We start from the raw sequence: 24245 nt of genomic DNA on the forward strand, positions 1-24245 counted from the left end.
TGGTTAGGCTGCTTGCGTGCGTTTCACGATCCTGTCGACGTTCAGTCAGGAGAGCATCGCCGCGTTGAGGGAGCTTTTGGAGGAGCTCCAATCAGTTATGCAATGAGAAATGCAGCACAGATGATTGGAGAGTTCTTCCAACACTCGAGACTGGGGGGAGCATGACCGGCACTAAGTGTGAGGGCACGTGACCGCGACGCGTCTCACCGCGTTTTACCGCGTCTCGATCGGGCTCGATCGCAAACGCTTCCTGCGTGCAGATCACTCGAGACCGCGGTCATCTGCAGGGGCCCTCTGGAGCGCGTTTGTTACGTTAGGGCGCCACGCACTCCATATAGAGTTTATTCATCTCGCCAGGAGCGGTTGCGGTCGGTGCCCGATTTAGTTCTTTCGTAAAACGTGACTGAAGTCTCGGAACTTACATTCAAGTGTCACCAGAGGATCATCGCTTACCTCAAGAAAAAGGGAATGAGGGTACTGTATGGTGCGCGGGTCCGGTGTTTGTGACTAATGCGCAGAATGAACAGGCCTAGATGGACGTTGAATCCCACAAGGTGGACATAAAAGGATACTATACATATGTCCATCCTAAATAGCACGTATCAACATTGCGTCATACGTCTCGGGCACCACACTACTGATCCGAACACTTACCTTGAGTATTCAAAGTAATGTTGCCATGGTGCGGGCCTCCATGCGCGTTATTAATTGAATGAGCCAGGCGGGAGAGACCGTTCGGCTGCAAAAGCTCTACACGTTATGGGTATGCGACGGTAGAGCAGTCCAAATAAGACGTACGTCGACATTCCATGGAAAGTTGGCGGCGGGCCAATCCAGAAAAATGTGTGCTGATTATGGACGTGACTTGATCAGCCTTGCTGCAAAGCGCCGGTGAGCATGCGGTACCCGATGATCCTCCTCCAAGACTAGTTGGAAGCTGAAACACCACATTTAAGATCCCATAGGTCACCCGATACAGCCCTTGAAATTCGACGAGCACCAGCACCGGTCAAAAGCAGCACAACTGAGACTGCCCGGCACGCACATAGGCACAAAAGATAGAACTTACGTGACAGTTACAGCAACACCCCCCCACGCGAGCGGACGGGATGGAGTGAATTTGTCATTATGTCCGACTAGCGGTCCACCTGACGACCTGACCTCACCGTCAATGCAGCATCCAGGCATCCTGTGAAGTCCGATCGGAGGTTCACAAGCGGATTCGCACTATAGTTCTCGGCTCAGTGCGCATGCTATCTCGTGCTATCTTCATCCGATTCGCGGATATGCAATGATAGTGTTCCGCGATCCTGCTGATACGCAGGAATCACACTGAGGAACGGTCTGTCATCCTGCGTGCGATGCATTCGGTAAGACGCGAGGACTTCCTAGAAGCGGGGTAAACGACATGAAGCACCTACCTGGGAATGCAGGACTGAATAACAGACCTGCTGCTTGATGCAAGGTCTCTACTGAGGACGATAATATCCGAGAGGCACAACTTTGAGCAGAGATTGCGACCTAGAATGCTAGTCGGTGTGCAGCAGTCGCTAACGGCATCCGAAAAGGAAACAAATAGCACGCTGAGCGCCTGAATTCGTTGCACACAGAAAGTTCTGTTTGATGCGACCGAAGCTGCAGTGCGGAAACGCAAACAGTGCAGATTATCTTCCGAGCAGCGAGCCTAGCCGTGACTTTCGTATCCGAAGGCGGACGGAAGTTGCGTGGGCACTTATATTGATGTCAAGGCGGCAAGCTTGGCAGGCTTAGCTACCTATAAAATGAGTCTCAGTTTGAAAACTCCATCTGTGATATCCGAATAACCTGTCATATGAGGTATGATACTGGCGTTTTTCCTCGCAAATTTTGATGCTGATGAATGTCCTTCTCGAGGGATAACTCCGTAGACCAGTGTACATGTAACGAGAATAACTCACAAAGCATCTTATACATTATCCCGAGCCTTTGAATTGACGTGCTGAGGGGTGAAAATGAGCCGTTCAAGCGGTCATTGAAAAGAATGGGCTAGTCACAACCTAGTCAGTACGGTCGATTAACTGAATGCCGATTCTACCGCTAGTTTCCGTCGCAGAACTCATCACTCGTCACCTAGATAGAAGCGCATGTCATTGTCAGCCTCGGTCAGACTTGCTATTGGAAGGCTTACATTGTCCGAACTCGCGGAGCGACGTGTACGCGAAGCCAGTTCCATGAACGGCCAGCTCCATAGCAAACGGTCGCTATGTGGTTCAGACCGATTTAGCAGTCAACCCCGCCAATCTTACGGCTCTACCCCAGCGCACCTGAAATGCTTCGTCCGATCTTGCTAGAGAATGCAGGGCTTCACCTAACATTATAACACTTGCTGCTTCTGACAGGTTGAGACGAGTAAACGCACCCTGATACGTGCGAATCATGTGTCGTCAGCTGCGTCACTGGACGTTGCAAGAATCGAATAGAAGATTCGTCCGTTCTGGATCATCGTGGAAATCGGAGGATGACAAACCTGCGACATATTCTGAACACAGAGCGCCCCGCATCCGTGGCTTCTGCATGTATAGAAATGAGCAAAAGGGGAAGGAATGAGCCTTCGAGACCTCACTCACGGCAGCTGTTCTCGAGGAATGTCCGCGAGAGCGCGGGATGCACGACTTGACATGAACGTCCAGGCTGCGCTGGCAGGGTGGGGCAATTGTGACGGCATCTCATGCTGCAATAGAAGTATTCTGAACTGCACATAGAGAAGGCCATGTCGAAACGAAGACAAATGTCGTGTGAGTTAATGCAACAGAATGAGATGCATCCATATCACTCGCCGTAACGTTATGTTTGGACCACTCCGGCGCAGTTCCGATAAATAGCGGATCAATAACCAATATATGGTCCAAAGATGTACCCGTCGCATGCCGACTATTATGTGAGGGTGTGACTTCCGTCATGCGCATCAAGGGTATGAAAATATGAAATATGCGACGGTGTATTAGGTATTGACGTCGAAAGGTACGTCGAAACGTGGCAGTTGGACACCAGATCGGGAAGCAAACCCTGATCAGGTACAGGAAAGATTCTAGTAATGTCTGGCACACAATCTGACAGATGCGGCGCGTCTTTAAAATGCAAATGGACGCAAGAGTGGCGCCTCGGGTGGAGTTGGTATGCAGTGTCTGTCCATTTAGGGTTACCTTTGGTTTCACAAGTTGCGACAAACAAGGCAGCAGTCCGACATGGCTCATGTCTCAGGATTGAGGCATGTGTTTCAACATGCAGAACACCGAGACGTCGACTGGACGCAGTCCCGACAATGTCGGAGGAAAAAAACACTGATAAGCGACGGGAGCCTCGAGGCGGAAGAAATGTCGGATGTGACCGTTGCAAGCAGAAGATGGAAGGCGAGAAATATGTTTCGCTCTGTAGAGAAATAGGACTGCAAATGGCGCAAGGTGTGCAAGGGCAAGGCGGACGGAGAGCGCACGTTCCGAGGAGGAATTCTGGAAGAGGATGGTCCGTGCATCACGGATGCTGACGATACCTCAGATCGCTCGGTCGAGATCTACGGCGCGAGATCTATAGCAGGCACAGTTCGCCCCGACTTTATAATCTGCGCGGTCGGCGCATTAACTCGTCCTCTCCGCCCCGAACATACCGACACGAACTTGTCGACATCCAACATCCTCGCCTGGCGCTGTCCGGTACGTCGCCCTCAAACACCAACATTTCATTTCCAGCGCCGACTCATTCAGCTCCAGATTATCCGGACTTCCTGCTCGCCGTCCCGTGGGACATCGCCCCTCCGAAGAAGATATAAACCGGTTGGCAGTTGAACGCGGTCCTGCGTCCTGCTTTACCATGTCTTCTACCAGCCGCGACCCCTCAGAAACACGGCCTTTGCTCCAGCAATCTACGCCCGAGTCTTATCGCTCGGCCGACGATTTAGGAGCCGCGACGCCGCCGTCTGCATCGCTTAACAAAGCATCCGGGACCGATCTTGCATGGGTCTTGGCCGGACTATGGAGTGCGGTCTTCTTGGGCGCTCTCGACGGTATGCAACAGTAGAACAATGTCTCATCCTCATCTACAATATCACTGTCGCTAGGCACCATCGTTGCAACGCTCTTGACTCCCATCGGCAGCTACTTCAATGAGTCGAACAGGTCGTCCTACATTGGAACATCATATCTCTTGTCGGTATGCTGTTTTACCCCACTATACGGTTAGGTCGTGCAGCATCAATCTCGCATTCCTAGTGTAACTGAAAGACCTGCGATGTAGGTCGCCTGTCAGACATATTGGGACGCAAAGGAGCAATGCTGCTAGCTCTGTCTCTCTTCGGTTCGTATTAAGCCTTCTGCAGACTATAGCTCGACATTATTGATAAAGTGTAGGAACGGGGACATTCCTGTGCGGTTTGGCTCCTTCAATGGACGCTCTTATCATCGCACGGGCGGTTGCAGGCATGGGCGGCGGGGGGTAAAGTCACATCCATGAGAACCTAGACACATCAAACGCTCATCATATCGATGAAATATCACAGGGTCATGACAGGTTGGCTCGTGTACAATGTTTTGTGACATCAGGCGCTTACAGTTGACCAGTATCCAGCGTTGCTGTGACTGATTTGATACCTCTGTGAGTTGAACAGAGCCTCCACCTCGGGCGCGTATTCTGATCAGCTTCTATCAGGCGTCAACGAGGGTTGTATCAGGGAATGACGAACATGTGAGGATTTATAGCGGTAGAATATCATTCCTATTCCGTACTTGGTGTGCTTATGGCATCTGCAGTCTTTTCGGACTCGGTGCCGGCCTGGGTGGGCCATTGGGAGGCTGGATGAATGACAACTTTGGATGGTACGTCTAGTCCTGTCATGATGAATTTTCCGTCTGAATTTTCGCCAACTTGACAGGAGATCTGCGTTCCTCTTCCAGGTGGAGCCAAACCGTATATCACATTTACCTCGTCTGACATAATTGCCGAACAAATCGCAGATGCCAATCTTGTTGTTCTCCTTCGTCCTAGTAACGGCGAAGGTGTCGATCAAGCTTCCAGACGAGATCGAGGCACAGAGTCTGCATGCTAAGATCCGTCGGATAGACTTCTTCGGCTCCTTGACCCTTGTTGGGACGGTAGGTTGCCTCTTGCTTGGGTTCAGTCTCAAGTCGACAGAAGAGCTGCCATGGTCGGATCCTCTCATCTGGGGCCTGCTGGTTGCTAGCGTCGTGTGGTGTATTCTGTTCATCCTCGTCGAGACATATCACTCGCCATACCCGGTAATGCCTATAAGGCTCATCAAACAACGGACGCCGCTTGCAGTTTCTCTGGCTTGTTTCTTCGGCAGCGTAGCCGCGTTCTCCATGGTAAGCGGAATTTCTGTCCATAATCGCAGAACAATATTGAGCTTGTCCGCTAGCTGTATAATGTCCCATTAGTAAGTAGAATTTAGTAGAAAGAAACATCGTTCTGAAACGGTGCATCATCAGTATTTCTCTGCTGTTAGGCTAAACTCCTCAACCGACGCCGGTAAGTATAGCTTCAATCCACCTTTATGCGCGTTTTCACACATCTATCAATCTATGCAGGTCTCCACTTATTGCCCCATTCGGTATGTTGCGGCCACCTCATTCTATGGACCATTCCGATATGAAGTGCACCACAGGTATCCATTTCAACAGGAAGTGTATTCGCCGGCTGGTACGTACATCAGAATCGACAACCCGCAGATTCCGTGGTTGATCCAGCTTACAGGGTCATGAGGAGAACGGGAAAGTTGTACAACTTGACCATAATCTCGGGACTCTTAACGGTCGTCGCCACGACATTAGTTGTATTCTGGAACGACAAAACGTCTGCGTTTCACTTATGGTTTGATATCGTACCGCAAGGGTTGGGAATGGCTAGTGTGATCACGACGACTTTAATTGTGAGGGGGGACTTTACTCCGTTGTACGGCGCTCATCAAACTGATTGAAATCTTTCTAGGCGATGATTGCTAGTGTAGCGAAGGAGGATATGGCCGTGGCCACCGGCAGTAAGTTCCAACTTTGAACAAGACACATGGGCGGCGTGCTGAGACAATTCTCCAGTAACTTATTTGTTCCGGACTACCGGGCAGGTTCTCGGAGTCAGTTTAAGTGGAGCGCTGTTGCAGGCAGTTCTGACCAGAAAGCTGCGAGAGCGTATCACAGGGCCGGGGGCAATCGAGGTGAGTTGTAACCCCTAAGGTGCAATGTCGGTAGTCTGAACCCCCGTTGTTCAGATCATCGAGAAGATTCGGTGAGTCATAAACCTCATTGTCGTCTTAACCTCTCTTCACACGACATCGGCGTAGCCACTCGACGAGCATCATTCCTGATCTCAGCCCCCCTCTGCGTGAGGCAGCTGTAAGCTCATATGCCGATGCCTTACGCATCGTCTTCATCTGTCAAGCTGCGGCCAATCTCCTGTGCCTCTTGTGCTGCATACCAATCCAAGAGAACCCCTTACCGTGCGTGCATTATTAGGTCACGGCAACGATATAGGTTGATCATTGCTTGCAGGGGAACGCACGAAGAACAGGAGGCTCAGTATCGACAACGCAAAAATACAAGGGATAGAAGCATGTCTGACGCCTAATGACGTTGTAAATTGACTGGCTACGTCCGCTATATATATCCCAATGTGGCCATATTAGACTCTTAATGAAATGACACGATACGATTCTGCTTGATTGACGTACAATTGGACAACCGAATGGACACTGTGGCATGATTCCATGTAGATTAAGAGATGGATTATGATGATGCCTGTGTCGGACGCGTCTCTTCGATCCACCTCCGTGGTCTCTTTTCCACTACCGTGACGGCCCGTCGTCCCTTCATCCCCTCCTGAGCGACTCCATCTGCGAAACGCTCCCGGTCATGTGCTGGGCATGATAGAACATTGGATGCGGACACGGTGACGATGGAGGCAAATGCGGTGAGGCCAAAGAGCATAGAGACAACCGTTCGTCGTTGGCGAGGGTTGATGACATTCAGTGCTCTTGGGAAGATCATTCTGGAGTGAATTGTCAGTGTGCGCGGAAACAGTGAATCGACATGTAATCTGCACCTAGCTCAATAGCCCATTCCCTCAAGTTCAATGCTTGAGCTTGAGCGGCTGTCCGCAGTTGTGATACGCGGTGAATGTGTTCGAGGAGAAGGAATGCAAGTCGATGAGGTCAGTCGAGCGCCGACTCCTTACGATTTGCCGGTCCGCGCCTCATGGGCGTCTGCCCATCGCTCTCTCCACCACCATGCCCAACGCCCGAGTCCTACGCGATATCAAAGCCCGCAATGGTGTGAAGGCGAACGAGATCATCCGACGAGCCTACCTCTACGTCGCGCGTAACCAAAGCCTCCCGCCTCAGGTGCGCTACCAGGCGCAGCTCCAGCTGAACACGTTCGGGAAGTACACCCGCCCGACGACGGTGAAAAACCGGTGCATAGAGACGGGACGTGGACGAGGCATCATGGGCGAGTTTGGGCTGTGCAGGGTATGTTGTTATCTTGAACGAGTCGCCGCTTTTGTTGACTCTGACTCCCTTGCCAGTATCAATTCCGGCTGAAGGCACTGAAGGGGGAAATCGCTGGCGTCAGGAAAGCCTCTTGGTAGTGGGATTTCCCGATACTTGCACACCAAGGCATCCACTTTTACTCACGAGAGATATGCTCCTCTTTATCCTGCACCATCGATATCAATGTCACGACTGCGTACACTTGAATCATTCCCTTATCCCTCCGCCGCGACTGTCCCAGTTCATCCTGACATTAAAAAACCATGGCATTTCCCCATGTGCGATAACAGACAAGCATAGCCAACGAAAGCGGTATCCAGAACCTTCGTAACCGACAAAAATGTTCCTGATATTCTGGCCAATAACCGTACAACCTACTCATACTGTCGCTTGAGGCTCCTGGAAGTCTGCCAGCCGCAGCTCGCATTCGCCTCTCTCACGCCTCCAGCGGTTCGTGATGTTTAGGGTAGCTTGATCAACAAGGAACCTGGACGACGAGACCGTGAATCACCAAACACATCCTTCCATGCGCATAGAGCCACCTACTTGTACCGCTGGAGCCATGTCTCCGAGATCTCCCAGTTGGTATGGGCCAGGACATCATCCCCATGGATGGTCACCGCACTCCGATAATCGTGCAGACAATCAACAAGATCGAAACGACCTGAGCAGACGTCAATATAACACATCCTGATTAACAGAGTGAACTCACCTCGCAACAGAATCATGCGGTCACGTAGTTCGGGGTGAAGGATCGCGTCGATGACACTCTCTTCAGCATAATCAATAATGGCACAATCCTATCTCTAGTGCGCTCTCACCATGAGGGACAGTTCTGAAGAGGTTCAGACAATGAGGATCAGGAGATTATGTGATTCGCAACTTGTACTTGCCTCTGGACCAGAGTGGGCCGAAGAGATGAAGGTAAACAGTAAGCACTGTTGCGCTTGTAGTTGTCCAAGTGGTAGCTGCGTGCGCCATTATTGAGCGCGTCTCGCGTCGACAACAAAATAGGGGCTTACTGTATGAGTTTGTACGCATCAGTCTTCTTTGGCTCTATGTCTTCGTCTTCTGTCGACGTTTGCGCAGAGGGGGTGGGCCCAACTCTCGATTGTTGCACACCCACGGGGGATGATCCTACCATAGATAGACTAGGCAGACTGGGATCAGCGGGAACACCCAGAGATGTCTGCATATACGACGCTGGATAGGAACCGCCAACATTCCCTGAGGTTGATGTAGCGTAGGAGCCAGAGGCATTCGGGGAGGAAGATGACATGAACATCGGAGAACCCGACGAGTTATTACGTAACAGTTCGTTTAGCAGGACATTGTCATGAGGTGGCCTAGTCGAAGCTGAGTAGAGGCCGTTTGAAGCGACAGACGGTCCGGCGGAGCTCAAAGGCACCAACATGGGGTTCGAAAAGGAATCCACATGTTCACCGTTGGATTCGTCGATTCCTCGCGATCGCTTCGACCGTGCACTGAGTGTGTCCTCATCCGGCGGTCGCTTTTGGCCACCTGCTGCGCCAGCTGATGCACCGGCGGCCTCGCTAGTGGCTTGCTTGTGCCGCTGGTAGCTTTCCCAAGCCGAGTCGGTCTCTGCTTTGTTGAGGAAGTTGTGGAAGTCGTTGATGTCCCATCCAAGCTTTGGTAGGATGCCGCCCGCCCCTTCTCCTATGAATCCGCTGAGGCTACGGAGCAGATCGCGCAGCACTTGATTTTCATGCATGAGATCTGCAGAAAGATGAACATAGGTTTGGATCGAAGCAAAGAGCTACAAACCCTTCAGGATCTTCCTCATCTGGGTGAGGGCCTCATCCTTGCCCCCTGAAAGGATCTCCACGCTCGCCTCGAGATCTCGGATCTGGGAATGTTTGAGTATACCAGACTATCCGCGATGATGCTGAACATGGCACGCACGCGCTGCTGCTTTCTGAGACGGAACTCTCTTTGGGCTATTCGGTTCTGATCGCGCCGAGCTGCTTGTGAGCTGGGGACATCAGGGACGTAAGCATGATCACGTTGAGAAAGGACCCGCACTTTGGATTTTTCTTCCTCCCCGGTTTGCCTGGATGGTTGGACGAGCCGGCATCCCCGAGGTCTTGAGGAGACCCGACGTCCGAACTCTGCGAGGAGTGTCAGAGGAGCATCTGTGCCGTTCGAGCGATCGTCGATACCTCAATGTCGCCAGAAATACTGCGAGCCCTGCTGTCTTGGCTGGGCATAACGACTGAAATAAATATACAGGCGTTGTACACGAGTTTCCTATGACGAGCGCAGGGGGCAACGTCCGTGCGCTCTGCCGTGGCAAGAACCAGTTGCTCCAGACTCTCCTTTGCTTTTGGCGCCCTTTCGCCGCTGCTCTTGCCGTCCGACACGAACGGATCCGGCGCTCTCCCGGACCTTGCCGGACTGCCTTTTCAGGCATCCCAATCAAACCTCCAATCACAGCTCCGCACGTGATTCAGTGCCAGTAATTCGCCCGGGCTTGCCACCCTCTCCAGTTCGCAAATGTCGCCGGTGCAGAGATACCGGACACACACGGTCTGGACAGAATGTTTCTGTATTGGAGGGAAACACGAGTCTGTTTTCTTCGCCGCTCTTCTGGCCCAGTCCTCCAGATTCGCTTCTTCTAGCCTCGTCCAAACGCGTACGCCTCAGCTACCGTACTGGCGGAGGTACCTGCCACGTCGCCTTCCTGCTTTATATTACAGCAACAACCCCGCAGGATCGGCCAGTAAGCGGTCGACGGATCACTGAACGTTATGCGCACTCGCGCATTTTAACCTGACAGGTACGTCACGCCGTTCATACGGACCGCAGCATACATATATATTGAACCATGAATGCTTTCCTGGGGCACTGTTCTGTGATCTTTCCGGCTTGTATTGATCCAGCGGAGTCCCTTTTTGGTCTCCGGATCCCGGAGACAATGTATCGCGCGATGATTGTTCCTATAAGTGAGCTTTATGTGGCAGAAGCCATTTATCACGGCGTCCTTATATCTCTATGGTTAAAGAGGAAGGCTTTTGCTCATAGTAGTGAAGCCGCGACTGACTAGCCAGAGGGGCTGTGCATTGGACCATCGGAGCGCCGTCCAACGCTCCGGAGGGCGGTCGCCAAAATATGGCAGCCTGTCGGCTACTCTGTTGACGCCCCGCCAGGTGAGTTTCATCACATTTTTACGGATATACAATCCGTTGAATTGAATGACGCTGTCAGGGTCCGGAGATCGCCACCCGGGCCACGACTGGATTTTCCGACCTATCGATAACAGGCAATGGCACTGTGAGCCGACACGGGGCCCATGAGATCAGCCGCTCTCCCCCGAGGATGTCCCCCCCTCTTGGCCCCTCACGTACCGTTGATGCCATCGCTGGGAACTCCAGAAGGCCACCACGCGTTTTTGGTGCCGACTACCTGACGTCTTTTACCGACGTGCTCTATACCATGTGCGTCCACCTTGCGCCCATCTGGCGGACCGCGTACGCCACCAGCACCACTATCACTATCAGCCGGCGTCATCGACCAAGCACGCGATTTAACCTCGCGTTGGCCCTAATCAGATCGGGCGTGATCAACAGTGCCGCTCCTGAAGCACGCTATCTGCTCCTGTGTCACAAACCCAAGTATATTTCTGAAACGTCCACGGCGACACGCCTCGACGAACCGAGTCACTTAAGAACATGGTCATTCAGTCGCGATGAATAATTTTCTTCTCCCTCGCTGTGGCTTCGACTATTCAATTCACCTCCTGACCCCTCTCCACACCGCGTGCCTCACTTGCACATGACGACTCCGAGCATCGACTTGGTCCTCCAATTCATATTTCCTGACGAGTCTTCCGACGCAGACCAACGCACATTTCAAGTGAAGCAAATGTTGGAGGGCTCTGCGGAACCTCGCGAGATGTACAAAGTGCTCGTTCACTGAAGCGTCCCCGCGGCCTTCTCTCTCACTCTTCGCGCACGCATTGCAGTTCCATCATCCCAATACGGGAACAACTACTGGCGTCACGACAATTCAGCGCATGAACGCGATAACCGGAATATGGGATAATGCAGGCCAAATTGATTGGCAGTCAAACACGAGTGCTACTGTGTATTTCGGGACCGAACGGGTCCGTCACACCCAGTTGGATAGCTCTTCTCCGCTCATAGATTACACAGGTGCCAGTCAGGGAATTACGGAAGCGTAAAAAAGCATCGAGCAAGTATGTACCTGACGCCACAATCCCCCGTGTGCCATTAACAAATGCCCCTTCCAGATCTCGCCGCTTTAAGGCCAACAGTGGGGAATACAAATGGAAGGTAGGACAGAATGGGAGGGACTTGGTCGTAGGTCGTCGGGTTTGTTCTCTTCCAGATGACCAACGAAGATAACGATGTCGACAGTGTGTCAGCACCCGTGGAAAAACCGTAGCGACCTGGTCAGATGAACAGTCCACCTTGCGCGTAGTAGATGGCTCGGACAGTATCTTGGATCGGGTCGTTGTGACATGTTTTCTGAACATACGAATGCTGCGGCTGAATTTTTGGTGAAGTGTCTGCAGTTCGTCGCCTTGCTTGTTGTGGTTTATCTGTACATTGGTTCCTGTATAATACATGTAGCCGTAATGAAACGAGGATGGTATGCCGAAGACAGGACGCAGACGATGGAAGCGGGTGATGAGGGGATATCCAGGGATGCGGGACTATCGTGCCTCAAATTGCACCACTATCGCGCCTGTGGTGAGCTTCCGTAAGACTCGACACCACAAAAGAGACTCACTTCGTTTTGTCCTCTTCTTGTACATTATACGGTGCCCACACTCTCGACAACGGATGGGTTCTCGCGGCCTGATCTCATTTTTCGATCCGCAGTCTGTGGTGGAAAAAAGTGAGCGACTGCTTTCTCGGAACAGACGACGGCCACGCACCTGCGCAGAGGTATTCCATGTCCATGCGAGGCTGGATCGTGTAGGTGCCGCCTCCGCCGGCTGCGGTTTGGTTGTTGTAATTGGGGGCCGGCTGCGAGTTCATGGGAGTCGGAAGAAGAAGAGTGTATAACCGTGTTTGGCAGTGTGGCACTCGGCAACCAGAGAATAGCGATCGCATTTGATCTTCACGTATGGACGCCGTAATGCAGGCACAGCCTCGCACTGCCCTCGAGAAGTTCCTTGTATAATTATCGGTCCACTGGATGAGACGACTTTGTGCACGCAGGCGGGCGCCGTTGTTTCCATGGGCCGCCACCGCTCTGAATATTCGTATTTGATTTGTCTCTTCAATGGAAGATGCTTCACGCGCGCTGGGTGCAGCGGCTGATCAAGGCATCGTGTTTTCCGCCATCAGTCGCGGAGCGACCTCAACGTGCACGTCGCCATGATACTGACAATTAATAGCTGCTTCTTCCTCGACACGCCCCATCGGCGTGCTCGTCGCTTGCAGGCCCCCGCCGTCGGACGCGAGCTTGGGCTTGCCGACAAATTGCAGCGGAAGCAGTACCACCCAGTGGGGGCGCTGCGCTCTGACTGCGCCCCGTCCGGCATCGCCTTGTCGACAACCGCCTGCTGATTGTCTCACACCGTTGTCCTACGCAGTCGAAATCAGCGAAACCTCTCCTCCTGCTTCATGACGCTCACCACCCTCCGTAGCAACCGCATTCACTCGGCTCGTTTCCAAGGCGTTATTTCTCCTTGGTTATAATACCCCGATTGTCTCATGTCTGCCTCGAGGTTTCCTTCTGGCTACCACCTCCTCCGCGATGACCGCCCTCCCATCCTTCGTCGAGCTCATGGCTTCCCTGGGCCTCGATAACGCCGCCAAACCTGGCCTGCACTCCCGCCACACCGGTGCAAACCGTCCTGCATTTCACCATTCACGCTCTTCCTCCGCCTCATCCTGCAGCTCTTTCTCTTCATCGACTTCGGGTACTCTACTATCAAATCCCAGCGTTCGGTTCGACGCCACAACCGCATCTCGCGAGAGCTCTCCTGCCGATAGGGATTGGGAGATGGAGAGACGCCGAGCGCGCGCGACTCGATACGCTCCATACGGCGCGAGCATCGTGAGTAGTGCGTCCAGTCGGAAGAAACATATCTGACGCGTCGATCAGTCTCATTCGCGAAAGAGGAGCGTCCCTGTTATTACGAAAGAGGAACTGGAGGAGCGGCCTATGCGGGTGAGTGTCACCTCTGTGAACCGTTCGTTGATAATTCTCATGACATGCCATATTCTAGCCTCTGTCTACGTCTCCGTATCTGTCACCAGCTACATGCACCATCAGCCGCAGATCGGCCTCCATCGCAGCTAAGAACCCTCCACGACGACCGCAGAAGCTCAATCTGTCCGAGACTGACCTCACTGCCAACACTCCCATATCGACCTTCGTCCGTCGCAAAAGTCCCCAGAATTCACCGACGTCCCCCACATTTTCCCACCCTAGGCGTAGGCGGTCCACCAGCCCTACGCAACCGGTCTCTCTTCCCACCATCCCATTTATTTTCCCGCCCTCACCGTCCTACAAATATACCCCATCTGATACAGAGGACGAAGAAATGCGCGACGCTGCCGTTACCACGCAACCTCAGCAGGTGTCTGATGCCTCAGCCTCGAGACGCGCACTGCTCGCTCGAGTAAGTGATCCCGGTATCCGCATCTCGGTGTTCTCGCGTCCCGAATCGCTCGCGAACAACTTCGCCCAACCCATCGTTACTCCCCTGGCCTGAGGCTACAATTGGACTTTGGAGCTGTTCCCCGGAGTTGTATTCCTCTCTGAACAAGCTATCCGTTGTACCCATATAGATCGAGTCAAGCCTTTATCGTCTGTCATTCTTTCATATAGTTTATTCCGAGTCTTCTTCTACCCGACTTTTTGTGTCTGACTCGTTCGCCGTGGACATCGTGAATATCGGCACGCTCATTCTCATCTCGCCTCGACTGCATGATACCTAGGACGCTCTTTGATCGTTGCTGCATTCTTCAAGCCTCCCAGGCTGATACGGTCGTTTCCCTACGGACTAGCGTTGCAGCTGCGTTACCAACATGTATTGATCTGGCCAAACGTGTTCGTACAATACATACACATACTCCACCGTGCTAGTCCGTTTCCCCGCACAGAACAACACGTGAATCAGTCTACGCCTCCGCACGGCGACCCGCTGCGGTCGTGTCAATCATGCGCCTCTTCATCAGGCCCAGGACAGTTACGTTCCATATCTTCCCGGTCGTCATACTGCGTTCCGCACCAGAAGCAATAGGCATATTTCTGACGGAGGTAGTCAAGCACCAGCTGCAATCTATCTTTCGTCTGCGCAACCATGAAGTCATAAGTCTGATCTTGAGACGTCGAGACACATGGCGACTCACGCTCAGCTGCAGAAACTGTGTCGCCTCCTGGATCTCTTCTTCCGAATAGGGCGACTTGAGGAGCTCTGGTATCTCTGCCTCCTGCGATTCGGCACCGTCGTCCTCCTCCAATGATGTCGCGAGCGGTCGCAGCGCGTCCACGCGCATACGAGCCTTCAGACGGCCCTCGATGCTGCGATCTGCCTGTTGCCGCTCCAACGCATCAACGAGCACCGGATTGTCCAATGCATCCAAGAGACCTTCGGGGAATGTCTCCGGGTTGTCTGGGTTGAGCCATAAGACGTTGAACTGTACGACGTATCATCAGTCAGACTGTCAGACAGTAGCGAGGGCGAAAATAAGATGTAGTGACGTACCTTTATACCGGCCTTTTCGTCTAGATTTATGCAGGTACGCTGAGCAGGCGCGAGACGACCGTGCGCGCGGCGCTGTTCGTACTCCTCACGGGCCCGGTCACGAAAAGTGGCATGGTCCGTCTCCTCGGCCATTTTTGCCATCTTTGCGAGCCTCTCCGCCGCACTAGGAGAGGCGGCACGCTTCCCCAGGCCAATGCCCTTACGGCCTTGAGGAAGGGGGTTAGCGTTTCATCGTAAAAGAGATTCAGCGATGCATGTAGACTTACCAGCCCATTCTTGCAACGGTAACGGCTCTGTTATGTGCTGTATGCCGGCTTTCGAGCCATCTTGTAGTTCCGCAGAGGATGCTCTCGCATCGACATCCTTGTCTGCTGTTGCTGGTGCGCTGCCAGACGGTCCTGGCTCGTCATGTTTCTGCCCTAGAGACTCCCCCGGCTTGTACCCCATCTTCTTCATCATCGCCAATGCCTTATTCTGCTGCCCAAAAACCTCCTCCTCCTTCGCCCGTTCGAACAGACTCTTCCTGAGGCCCTCCTCGCGAGATTCCAGCTCCAGCTGACGTTTGCTCTTCCTCCTATTCTCCTCATTCTTGATGGCCGCAAGTCTTTGTGCTTCCTTACGTCGTTCAGCATATGTTTGCGGAGCAGTACGAGCTGAGGAAGTCTCGAGCAGAAACTTGTCGGAGAGATAGTCGTCTTCTTCATCAGCCATTGTACATTACATAACGTGAGCTAGTAAGGTATCAAATGATCGATCCGAGCATTGCAAGACGTCATGATCATAACAATAATTATAAATGCATGTAAAAGTCGCTCGTATCGTGAAAGAGCAACAACACAAGCTAACAACTAGGAAACAGAACCAGACCGCTCTGATCTGCACGGAACCTTCATTAAAAGGGGGAAGCGGAATGGTAGACACAACACCAGTTTGTCTGGATAGCGAACGGAATCCAGCCGGGAAGTGAGAGGGGAGTACCGGACGAGATGAGCTGGATGAACGAAGATGACGATCTCGACGGAAAGTTATGTAGTCCGCAACTTAAGAAGCAACGGCGGCAGCCTCAGCCTCAGCCTCAGCCGGGATGACCTCCTTCTGCACCTCAATCTTAGCTTCCATGGCGGGAACCTGCTCGACCTGCTCGACCTGTTCGACCTGTTCAGCTTCAGCGCCGTGTTCGGCTTCATCACCCTCTTCGGTCTGGGGGTTCACTGCGATCTTGACAGCGATAGCACGCCCCTCCACCTCCTTGCCCTGCAACAGCTCAATCGCTTTCTTCTGGTTCTCCTCGTCGCCCACGTCCACGAATCCGTAGCCCTTGCTCTTGCGAGGTCTGCCCCAACGCCTGCGTACGATGCGCGCAGAAGTGACGGAGATTTCGGCGTCCGTGAAGAGCTGTGCGAGGCCCGCGTCGTCGATGCTGAAGCCCAGATTGGCTACGAACAGGACGCTTTTGGACGGCTCGCCCAGGGGCTCTTCACCAACAGCACGGTGCGGGCGAGGCGGTCTAGGCTTGCGAGTGCGAGTCCTCTTAGCCTCAGACGTAGCTCCCTCCGTACCAGACGGGGCCTCTCCCTCAGCAGCCGCAGCAGCCGCCTTGCGAGCCTTGGCCTTGCGCTGATAATTGGGTGTAAGTTGTCAACCAAAGTCGATGCATCGACCACTTACTTTGCTCCTGTTCTTTTTCTTGGGCTTCGCGCCCTCTTCATTACCAGGAGCGGCGCCCTCAATCTTCTCAAAAACGTCACCGTTAGCCTCACCATTGGTATCGGCCTCGCTGACTTCGCCGGGCACGGACTTGCTTCCACGGCGACCAGGCCTCCTCTTGAACTTCCTCTGCTTCTTCTCCTTGTCTTTCTGGTCGGCTGGTTTGGCGACCTCGACGATCACCGGACGGCCATCGAGCTCCGTCTTGTCGAGGAGCTCGACGGCCTTCTGCGCAGCCTCGGCAGTCGCCACTGAAACAAAGCCGTAGCCCGCTGAGCGAGTGCCCCGCATAATCACTTGGGCAGACAGACTGAAAGAACGATCATCCAGCAGTTGCCATATGAGAACGGAAAGGCAGAACGTACATGTCGCTCTGAACAGGAGCAAAGAACGCCTTCAGCCCTTCATCCGTGGTAGAGTACGCAAGATTGCCGGCAAAGACCTAAACAGGTTTGTGAGTCAGCAAAATGCCACGTCAGAGGGTAAATGCGTACCTTGAAGCCGGGGGTCTCTTCGACGACCTCGTCCTGCGCAGCCGGAGGCACGCCGTTCTCGGTGACAGGGGCGGCGGGGGCGTCAGACATTGGGAGCGAGCTGAGCTGGGGTGGTGTTGTTGGGATGAACTCGATGAACCGGTTTCTTCGTGTCAAACTTGGGGGTTGAGAGAAGAGGTCTGTGCGCGCACGGGGCGCTGTTTTTGATCTGCACAAAACTCCGCTCGGGTTTCTGAGGCGCTACGCCTCGCCAGCATTACGTCGCCATGGCTGCCTTTGGCTGTGTCCGTCTAAATAATCTCAGGTTTTACGGTACATCACAGACGATAAAGTGCGTCGCAGGCTGCACTGATGCAGCTAGCCAGCATAAAAGCTCTCTTCGTCCTCCGGGACCGCATGGAAATGGAATGTGCGGGCCCGCACGCGAACGGCTCTGGACCGTGCCAGCTCATACGTTGCCATTGGCGCTTACGTAAAGGACATGATATCCAAATTAGGCGTGCCCGTCGCGACGGCTAGAGGCCTTTTCTTCTCCTGCCCCGCCTTCAACGCCTTCTCTCCCCTCTTGCATTCTCGCCCACACGGCACCGTCACTCGTTTTCCTGCCGTTCTCTGTCTCGCACGCGCACTCTCTCCCGTAGCTCGTTCCCGTTTCAATATGGCTGCACCCAAGTTCATCAATCTGATGGCCATTGCCTCTCTGGCGCTCTACGTGTGCTGTCTCACTCCCAGCAGCGTCAACGCGCTCTCTGGCGTAGGCAGAAATCCTCATCTCAGCCGCAATGTCGCACACGACGGCGTTGCGAAGAGGAGGATGACGAAGAAGCGTTCCAACACCAAGCGGTGCCTGCCACGGTCGTCAAGCGGCGCCGTGACCAGCTCTGCTGTCGACACGGCGAGCGCGAGCTACTCGTCCACGCTTGAATCCTCGGCTTCTTCCTACGAGGTGTCCTCTGCTACGACCTATAGCTCTACCACGTCGGATGCTCCCACCTCTACGTATACCCCTACGACGTCTGACGCGCCCACCTCCACGTACACGCCCACCTCGTCTTCTTCGTCGGCGTCTGTGGCCACGTCTACCGCGGTTAGCACCGGTTCATACTCTGGCAAGACCGGTATTGCCTGGAACAATGCCGACGCCAGCCTGCTCGTCAACTTCAAGACGGACGCCACCAAATAGTGAGTGCGCTACGAGTAAACTGCTCGTCATTGTCGATCTGAATGTGGCTGCAGCCTGTACAACTGGAGTCCTTACAAGCCTGACAACGCAGACAGCCTTGGCTTCGATTTCTGGGCCATGCTGCCCAACGAGGAATCCATTGCCGCTTTCCAGCAGTACGTCGTGGCGGGTTATGGCAGCACGATCCTCGCCTTCAACGAGTACGTGGGTCAGCTATAATGTGGCGTTATTGATCTCATGTTGTGTTGTAGGCCGGACCAGGCTGGCCAAGCAAACATGGACCCGTCCACCGCTGCTTCCCTCTGGCTGCAGTACATCGAGCCTAAGAAGGATGAGGGTTTCAGGCTCATATCTCCCGCTGTCTCCTCCGGCTCTGACGGTATTCCGTGGTTGGAGAGCTTCATGAGTGCCTGCGACACTTGCACTGTGAGTTGCTGGCTCGTTGCTGCATTTGACGTATCCTCATGAACGTTCACAGATTGATGGATGTGCACTGCACTACTATGGCACTGATGCGGAAGATTTCATCAGCTACGTTGAGCAATTCCATAGCACATTCCCTAGCTGCCCCCTGCACGTCACAGAGTACGCCGATGAGGTATGCATTCTGGTCGATCCTCCTGCTTTCAATATATGAACATCTGTCATGCAGAACTTCAGTGATGGTGCACAAGCAGACGAGAGCGAGATCTGGGCTTTCTACTACATGGTCGTCCCTTGGATGGACTCGCAGAGCTACATCGAATCCTATTTCCAGTTTGGTGAGTATCGAGGCGTGTCATTCTAGGTGCTTGCGCTGATTGCGCATACCAGGCGTTCTTGAGGACATGTCCGGTGTCAACACTCTGAATGCTCTCATGAGCTCCGCTGGTATCGCGACTAGCCTAGGCGATGTCTACATCAACGACAACTGGAGCTGAACGGGGTCATGGTTGGACTGCTGAACAGACCCGCCGCTGCTGTGCAACGCGCCTAGCGTCACTCGTAATATCTCGTCTTTACTCACGCACTATACCCTTAACGCACATCGTTTTATTTGGTTTCTTCTGAGACGGTTGTTACTGTCTTGCATAGTAGCTGGGTTCTGCATAACTAACCGTACGGTTCTGATGCCTAATTCTTCTCCACGACCACTTCGTCGAACAAAGTTGCCGCCTGCGGCTTCAGCCACAATGGATGAAGTTGTGTTGTGTGAACTGGAGTGCAGACAGCTTCTTGTGAGATCGCCGACGATGGACCGTGTTGCGCTGGCGTGCAAACACTGATCAGCCGACGAGGTGTTGTGGACCGGTCGTCCGAATCGGCTTGCCGTTTCCGATGAGGAGAAGAGAGGAACGGTGGGGGGGAGAAGAATGCATGGTATATTACCGAGCCACCAGGGCCACGTCTTCTGCTGTCGTTTAGATCGCCAGCTTTACTCCGGACAATCAGTGGTAGACGCCCGCTCAGATCAGCATTTGCCACACTATGGTCGCCCACCTTCCTCCCGCAATCAAGCAGCTCTTGACCCTCCGCAACCCGCGTTCTCTGCCCGGCCCTCCCGTCGCCAAGCTCAACGAGGTCCTCACCAGGACGTTTAACGATGCCCAGCAGAGGAAGGCCGAGAAAGGTTGGCTTACCCTCACGGTGCGCTTCTAAAACGTGCAGCGAGGCGGCGATGCTCATCGATGACAAAACCGCGTTCCCCCCTTTGACCAGTAGACATGCACGCTCTTGACGGCAAACGTTCCGCCGTCCGTAGGTCATCTCTACCGTTTCACTACCAGAGATGATCCCAGCAAACCGGAGTCAAGGCGGAGCTACTCGGAGGCACTCCAGAAGGCCGCCTGGATGCGCGAGGCCGCAATGAAGAGCAGCATTTTTGTCGGCGTGCCGCGGGTAAGCCCCGAGGTGGTCATATGCGCTGCACAGTGTCTAACTCAATTGGCGGTATGAAAGACCATATTGTCCTTCGCCGGCATGTTTGACGCGTTTGAAGACGACGTGAAGAAAGGCTTGCGGAAGGAGTCCAACCGGTGAAGCTTCCCACTCTCTATTTATTGTCTCCGCCCTCCCGGTTCCTGGGCACATCATGCTCATATGGAAATCCATCTAGGATCGCGACCCCGGAGAACGTCGAGGCTATCAAGGCGCGGGGACAAGCTTTGTGGGACTCTATCTACGAGCCGCATGCGGTGAAGCTCTATAACAAATTAGGCGGATATCACCCCGATTTCATAGGTGCGTCCAGCGCAATGTCCCGGCCATTTCCTCTTCTATACAATTACCTCCATTCCCTCGGGTCGCGCTCGATTGAATTCCCCGTTGCGTTGAACGCTAATCCTAATCTTTTGTTAATGCCTCCGATCAGCGTTCATCATTCAAGCCTACGGCGCCGTGCTCTCCCCATTGCCAGGAGGTGACAGCGAGCAGGGTAACCTCAGCCGCGCGCTAGGTTCCGTAGTCGGGACCGCCTGTCTTCGCGCCGAAGGCGGAGTCGGACCACAGCTCGTAAGCCATGTCTTCGGCCTTCTCAAAGCCCGGAATGTGGTGGGTCTGAGCGAAGAGGACTACTGGCTTGCCACCGATGAAGGCACAGAGTGGGTCATTCGCACTGTCGACACCCTCATCGATGTCGTTAGGCCCGAGGGATTTGGCCTCGGGGCCAAGTTGTAAGCTTCTACCGAGATTCGTACCCATGTCCGCGTAGCGTACCCTTAGCGTAGAAAGGCGATGCACTTTTTTGCCGACTGTGATCTTACGCTCCTACGTCAGGCCGGAACGTGCAAGATCTGAGGTTGATTGAGAATTGTACCCGAACCCTCGAGGCAACCCCAGATTCCACTGTTTCGGCACGATGAAAATCATACATTTTGCACGATGAGTTATTATACACATGATCCTGCACGCATTGAATAAATAGTATATACAGAATGGCGATGCTCCTAGAACCATGCAACGATTGCAGTTATGTGTCGTGAATCGATAGGAACGCGAGCAAACATCATAGGCCAAAGGCAATGACGAAGCGATAGAGCATCGCAGTGACAGTTACCGTGTCCATGAGGGGGGGATGCATCTGATGGCGCCGATGAGCACGAGGTCAGATAAACTCGTGCCATGCACTTACCACGACGCCAGCCCCCGCATTCCTTACAAAGTGCAACTCGCCATAGACGTCGCCGATGTTATACCTTTGTGGTCGAATGGGCCGGTAATATGCAATGACATTGTTGTTTTGGTCTTGCAACTGCCAATTGCGGTCGGTGCGGTATTCAAATTCGTGGACAAAATCGGATACTTACCACGACGTCATTAAACGAGTTATTACTTGGCCGCCACCGGTACTGATAACCATCTGGGCCGTTGAACATCCTGCAATTCTGAAAATCTGCGTCAGTTGATGATCGACAGATTTGTAAAAAGGACTTACCGCAGCTCGTGAATCGACGCGGACCAAATCTGCCATGGGGTAGGTGTTCTTGCGGAAGCCATGAGCCAGCTCGCTTAATTTACGATACACGAGGCAGCGCGTTACCTTTCCAATTACCGCGCGTCCGAGGCCGCCGTTCGCTGCCCACTCCAGTTTCGCGACACGGTCTTCCTTGTTCACTCGGATTGTTTTCAGCAAGGTGGTGACGTTGACGCCCTGGCTGTTGGGTTCTGTCTGTTATGGTGAAGGACCTCGTGCCGACTCTCACAACATGGCAGACAAGGTAGTTCATACCGTGAATCGGTACACCACCCCCTGACTGCCGAAGAGCTGGCTTTGACGGGGGTCCTGAGAAGTCCAGGAGAGCACTTCTTCGTTGGCATTCGACATAGTTGGTGGGTATTGGGGGGAGTGGGATGACCAGCTGACGAGCCCTTCGAGTGGCACAGAGTCGTGCCATAGACACAACTCCTTTATAGCGCGAAACACTGCGAAAATTTCTCGTTGAGGCTGATGGTGGATTGTGCGATCGGCAACGTGTACATCGCGACAGATAAAGGTGAATACAAGGAATTTCAACGTGTCTATAGAGAAGGATGGTTTCATGATGTCGTCCGGGCGTTGTGCTGTGGAGTCGAGGGCCGATACTCCTTCCCGATAGTGGAAGATGATCGAGAACGAACATGAGGAGATCCTGGCGGTATGTCTCTCCGGTACCTGCGAGAGGAAGTCCAGAAGCTGCACGCCCTCTACGTAGCGCGGAAGCATTGCGTCTTGCGCCATACTTAACTACAAGGATCCGGAAGAGATCTTCTGCGGATTGCGTAAAAGACTCGTAAATGTGGATCAATTCGTCCCGGAAACAAGACTGCGTCGACTTGCCACTCGCAATCCGCATGCACGAGGTAGAACTAAGCCTCCTGGATTTGGCATGTTCGACACGGTCCCTTGGGTCGGCTTGTGTGCAGCACCCAAAGAGCGCGCCAGGTGAATATGGCGTGTAGACGGCGTGTCCGAATTGCCATACACAGTACAAGGGTCCCCTTCCTCGCGGTCAATGTTCAAGACCAGATGTGATGTCGGGTGCCGGCATGATGGCGTGAATCCTCAATTCTGCGCCATATGAGGCAGCTCTGCGCTGTGCTAGCGGGACAGTATGTGGTATATGGTACGAGCAAACTCAGAGTATGGCCCACATCGGGGAGGACAACATGACCCCATCCTCGAGTTTAACCTAGTAGTCACCACGATCCGAACCTTGCAAGGACGTCAAAGAACCTAATCTAGAAGCGCTCATTTTGAGCGGAGAACGCAATGCCGAGGGGTGCACAGAATCACTCTCACGCGAGCGCGCGCGGACTCAACGGGAAGTGGATATACGCTTGCCATCTATCGCGAGTATCTGTATGTACAACATTCGGATGATCCTCTCACCAGGTACGCGGCCAGCGCTAGCTGCGGCGCCTCCCTTTTGCAAAGCTGCCGGAACATGGTCATCGTCACTCGATGTCAGTCACATCGCAGCATGGAGAACGCACACGTGAAGACAGATCCCGTCTGCATTATGGCACCACTCGAATGCCTAACGACCTCGCCGAGCGGAGGATTGTGCTCGCGACCGCCTCGAGACCAAGATGCTTGAGATGTTCGTCTGTTGCTTTGATTTTCGCGATCTCGTACACGTGCTTGAGGCTCACTGTGCCGACGAAATCGTGGCCGGCGCGGCCGGTGCCCTTTTCTATGTTGGCTGCCTTTTTCAGAAAGTACGATACAGGTGGCGTCTTGGTGACGAAGGTGAAAGTGCGATCGGGCTGAACGGTGATGAGGGTTGGGATGGGGACGCCAGGCTCGATATGCGCAGTGCGGGCATTGAATTCCTTGCAAAAATCCATAGACTTGACACCTCGAGCACCCAGAGCAGGACCTACTGGAGGGGTGGGGGCGGCCTTGCCGGCTCCAATAAGAATACGCTGTCGAATTGTATAGCAATGGCAACACGTAACTAAAAGGAAAGGGACGTACCACAATCTGTGCGCTCGCACTTCCGGCGGCCTTGGACATGGCGAAGGGAGCAAGCAGAAATAGGCAGCCGAGGACTGGTCAGAGAGCACGAAGTGTGGCACGAAATTCAGATGGGTTTATCATTACGTAAACGTACGCTTACCTCTTTCGGAGTCGTCCTTTAATTCCGTCGGTCGTGAAAGAAAGCGCTG

General features: G+C 53.5%; 12 protein-coding genes across 12 annotated transcripts; 6 read left to right on the plus strand and 6 right to left on the minus strand.

Moving 5' to 3' along the window:
• Positions 1-3846: 3846 nt before the first annotated feature.
• LAESUDRAFT_754010 (vacuolar amino acid permease) lies at positions 3847-6609 on the plus strand (the record flags this gene model as incomplete). The annotated part of the gene is made up of 20 exons (XM_040911828.1): positions 3847-4039; positions 4094-4210; positions 4270-4329; positions 4383-4467; positions 4532-4542; positions 4593-4626; positions 4681-4716; positions 4782-4847; positions 4904-4925; positions 4986-5354; positions 5408-5425; positions 5478-5517; positions 5577-5599; positions 5654-5688; positions 5743-5917; positions 5977-6025; positions 6081-6199; positions 6254-6270; positions 6326-6481; positions 6534-6609. The coding sequence occupies 20 exons, from the start codon at positions 3847-3849 to the stop codon at positions 6607-6609; spliced, it is 1701 nt and encodes a 566-aa protein (XP_040770488.1).
• A 176-nt stretch (positions 6610-6785) lies between these two features.
• LAESUDRAFT_605820 (uncharacterized protein) lies at positions 6786-7028 on the minus strand (the record flags this gene model as incomplete). The annotated part of the gene is made up of 1 exon (XM_040903117.1): positions 6786-7028. A coding segment is annotated over one exon (243 nt), but the record flags the coding sequence as incomplete, so codon positions are not given.
• Positions 7029-7267: 239 nt separating this feature from the next.
• Positions 7268-7626, plus strand: LAESUDRAFT_640072 (glucocorticoid receptor-like (DNA-binding domain); the record flags this gene model as incomplete). Its single annotated transcript, XM_040903577.1, has 2 exons — positions 7268-7507; positions 7564-7626. 2 exons carry the CDS (start codon positions 7268-7270, stop codon positions 7624-7626), a joined length of 303 nt encoding a protein of 100 aa, XP_040770490.1.
• A 280-nt stretch (positions 7627-7906) lies between these two features.
• LAESUDRAFT_754012 (uncharacterized protein) lies at positions 7907-9756 on the minus strand (the record flags this gene model as incomplete). The annotated part of the gene is made up of 9 exons (XM_040911829.1): positions 7907-8015; positions 8075-8192; positions 8241-8300; positions 8350-8363; positions 8551-9265; positions 9314-9395; positions 9452-9521; positions 9572-9657; positions 9709-9756. 9 exons carry the CDS (start codon positions 9754-9756, stop codon positions 7907-7909), a joined length of 1302 nt encoding a protein of 433 aa, XP_040770491.1.
• A 1564-nt stretch (positions 9757-11320) lies between these two features.
• Positions 11321-12072, plus strand: LAESUDRAFT_640379 (uncharacterized protein; the record flags this gene model as incomplete). The annotated part of the gene is made up of 5 exons (XM_040903595.1): positions 11321-11449; positions 11511-11651; positions 11701-11744; positions 11799-11868; positions 11926-12072. 5 exons carry the CDS (start codon positions 11321-11323, stop codon positions 12070-12072), a joined length of 531 nt encoding a protein of 176 aa, XP_040770492.1.
• Positions 12073-12224: 152 nt separating this feature from the next.
• On the minus strand, positions 12225-12552 carry LAESUDRAFT_640034 (uncharacterized protein; the record flags this gene model as incomplete). Its single annotated transcript, XM_040903575.1, has 2 exons — positions 12225-12394; positions 12450-12552. The coding sequence occupies 2 exons, from the start codon at positions 12550-12552 to the stop codon at positions 12225-12227; spliced, it is 273 nt and encodes a 90-aa protein (XP_040770493.1).
• A 724-nt stretch (positions 12553-13276) lies between these two features.
• On the plus strand, positions 13277-14240 carry LAESUDRAFT_754014 (uncharacterized protein; the record flags this gene model as incomplete). The annotated part of the gene is made up of 3 exons (XM_040911830.1): positions 13277-13579; positions 13628-13693; positions 13752-14240. The coding sequence occupies 3 exons, from the start codon at positions 13277-13279 to the stop codon at positions 14238-14240; spliced, it is 858 nt and encodes a 285-aa protein (XP_040770494.1).
• On the minus strand, positions 14231-17527 carry LAESUDRAFT_767275 (RNA-binding domain-containing protein; the record flags this gene model as incomplete). The annotated part of the gene is made up of 8 exons (XM_040913768.1): positions 14231-14913; positions 14976-15168; positions 15237-15442; positions 15503-15791; positions 16392-16853; positions 16905-17253; positions 17309-17385; positions 17438-17527. The coding sequence occupies 8 exons, from the start codon at positions 17525-17527 to the stop codon at positions 14684-14686; spliced, it is 1896 nt and encodes a 631-aa protein (XP_040770495.1). The 3' UTR covers positions 14231-14683.
• Positions 17528-18095: 568 nt separating this feature from the next.
• LAESUDRAFT_754017 (glycoside hydrolase family 128 protein) lies at positions 18096-19540 on the plus strand (the record flags this gene model as incomplete). The annotated part of the gene is made up of 6 exons (XM_040911831.1): positions 18096-18619; positions 18674-18820; positions 18872-19046; positions 19099-19218; positions 19273-19381; positions 19434-19540. 6 exons carry the CDS (start codon positions 18096-18098, stop codon positions 19538-19540), a joined length of 1182 nt encoding a protein of 393 aa, XP_040770496.1.
• A 547-nt stretch (positions 19541-20087) lies between these two features.
• LAESUDRAFT_733537 (uncharacterized protein) lies at positions 20088-21275 on the plus strand (the record flags this gene model as incomplete). The annotated part of the gene is made up of 5 exons (XM_040910432.1): positions 20088-20246; positions 20322-20498; positions 20559-20626; positions 20716-20840; positions 20971-21275. The coding sequence occupies 5 exons, from the start codon at positions 20088-20090 to the stop codon at positions 21273-21275; spliced, it is 834 nt and encodes a 277-aa protein (XP_040770497.1).
• A 174-nt stretch (positions 21276-21449) lies between these two features.
• Positions 21450-22471, minus strand: LAESUDRAFT_719293 (uncharacterized protein). Its single transcript, XM_040907601.1, has 6 exons — positions 22327-22471; positions 22138-22266; positions 22033-22080; positions 21905-21982; positions 21730-21849; positions 21450-21678 (listed from the first exon to the last, which is right to left on the minus strand). The coding sequence occupies exons 1-6, from the start codon at positions 22420-22422 to the stop codon at positions 21604-21606; spliced, it is 546 nt and encodes a 181-aa protein (XP_040770498.1). The 5' UTR covers positions 22423-22471; the 3' UTR covers positions 21450-21603.
• Positions 22472-23385: 914 nt separating this feature from the next.
• Positions 23386-24141, minus strand: LAESUDRAFT_740229 (mitochondrial ribosomal protein L11). The gene is made up of 3 exons (XM_040911066.1): positions 24055-24141; positions 23571-24002; positions 23386-23511 (listed from the first exon to the last, which is right to left on the minus strand). The coding sequence occupies exons 1-2, from the start codon at positions 24091-24093 to the stop codon at positions 23595-23597; spliced, it is 447 nt and encodes a 148-aa protein (XP_040770499.1). The 5' UTR covers positions 24094-24141; the 3' UTR covers positions 23386-23511; positions 23571-23594.
• Between the last annotated feature and the right edge of the window lie 104 nt (positions 24142-24245).

The sequence above is a fragment of the Laetiporus sulphureus genome, assembly GCF_001632365.1.
Source record: "Laetiporus sulphureus 93-53 unplaced genomic scaffold LAESUscaffold_1, whole genome shotgun sequence".
NCBI classification, from domain to species: domain Eukaryota; kingdom Fungi; phylum Basidiomycota; class Agaricomycetes; order Polyporales; family Laetiporaceae; genus Laetiporus; species Laetiporus sulphureus.

Coding starts and splice junctions, on each gene's coding strand:
- LAESUDRAFT_719293 (XM_040907601.1), bottom strand. CDS start 22,422: ATGTCGAATGCCAACGAAGAAGTGCTCTCCTGGACTTCTCAGGACCCC. Junction 22,267..22,326: donor GGGTGGTGTACCGATTCACG/GTATGAACTACC, acceptor TCACCATAACAG/ACAGAACCCAACAGCCAGGG. Junction 21,679..21,729: donor ATGCGGGGGCTGGCGTCGTG/GTAAGTGCATGG, acceptor CGGCGCCATCAG/ATGCATCCCCCCCTCATGGA.
- LAESUDRAFT_740229 (XM_040911066.1), bottom strand. CDS start 24,093: ATGTCCAAGGCCGCCGGAAGTGCGAGCGCACAGATTGTG. Junction 24,003..24,054: donor GTGCGAGCGCACAGATTGTG/GTACGTCCCTTT, acceptor ACAATTCGACAG/CGTATTCTTATTGGAGCCGG.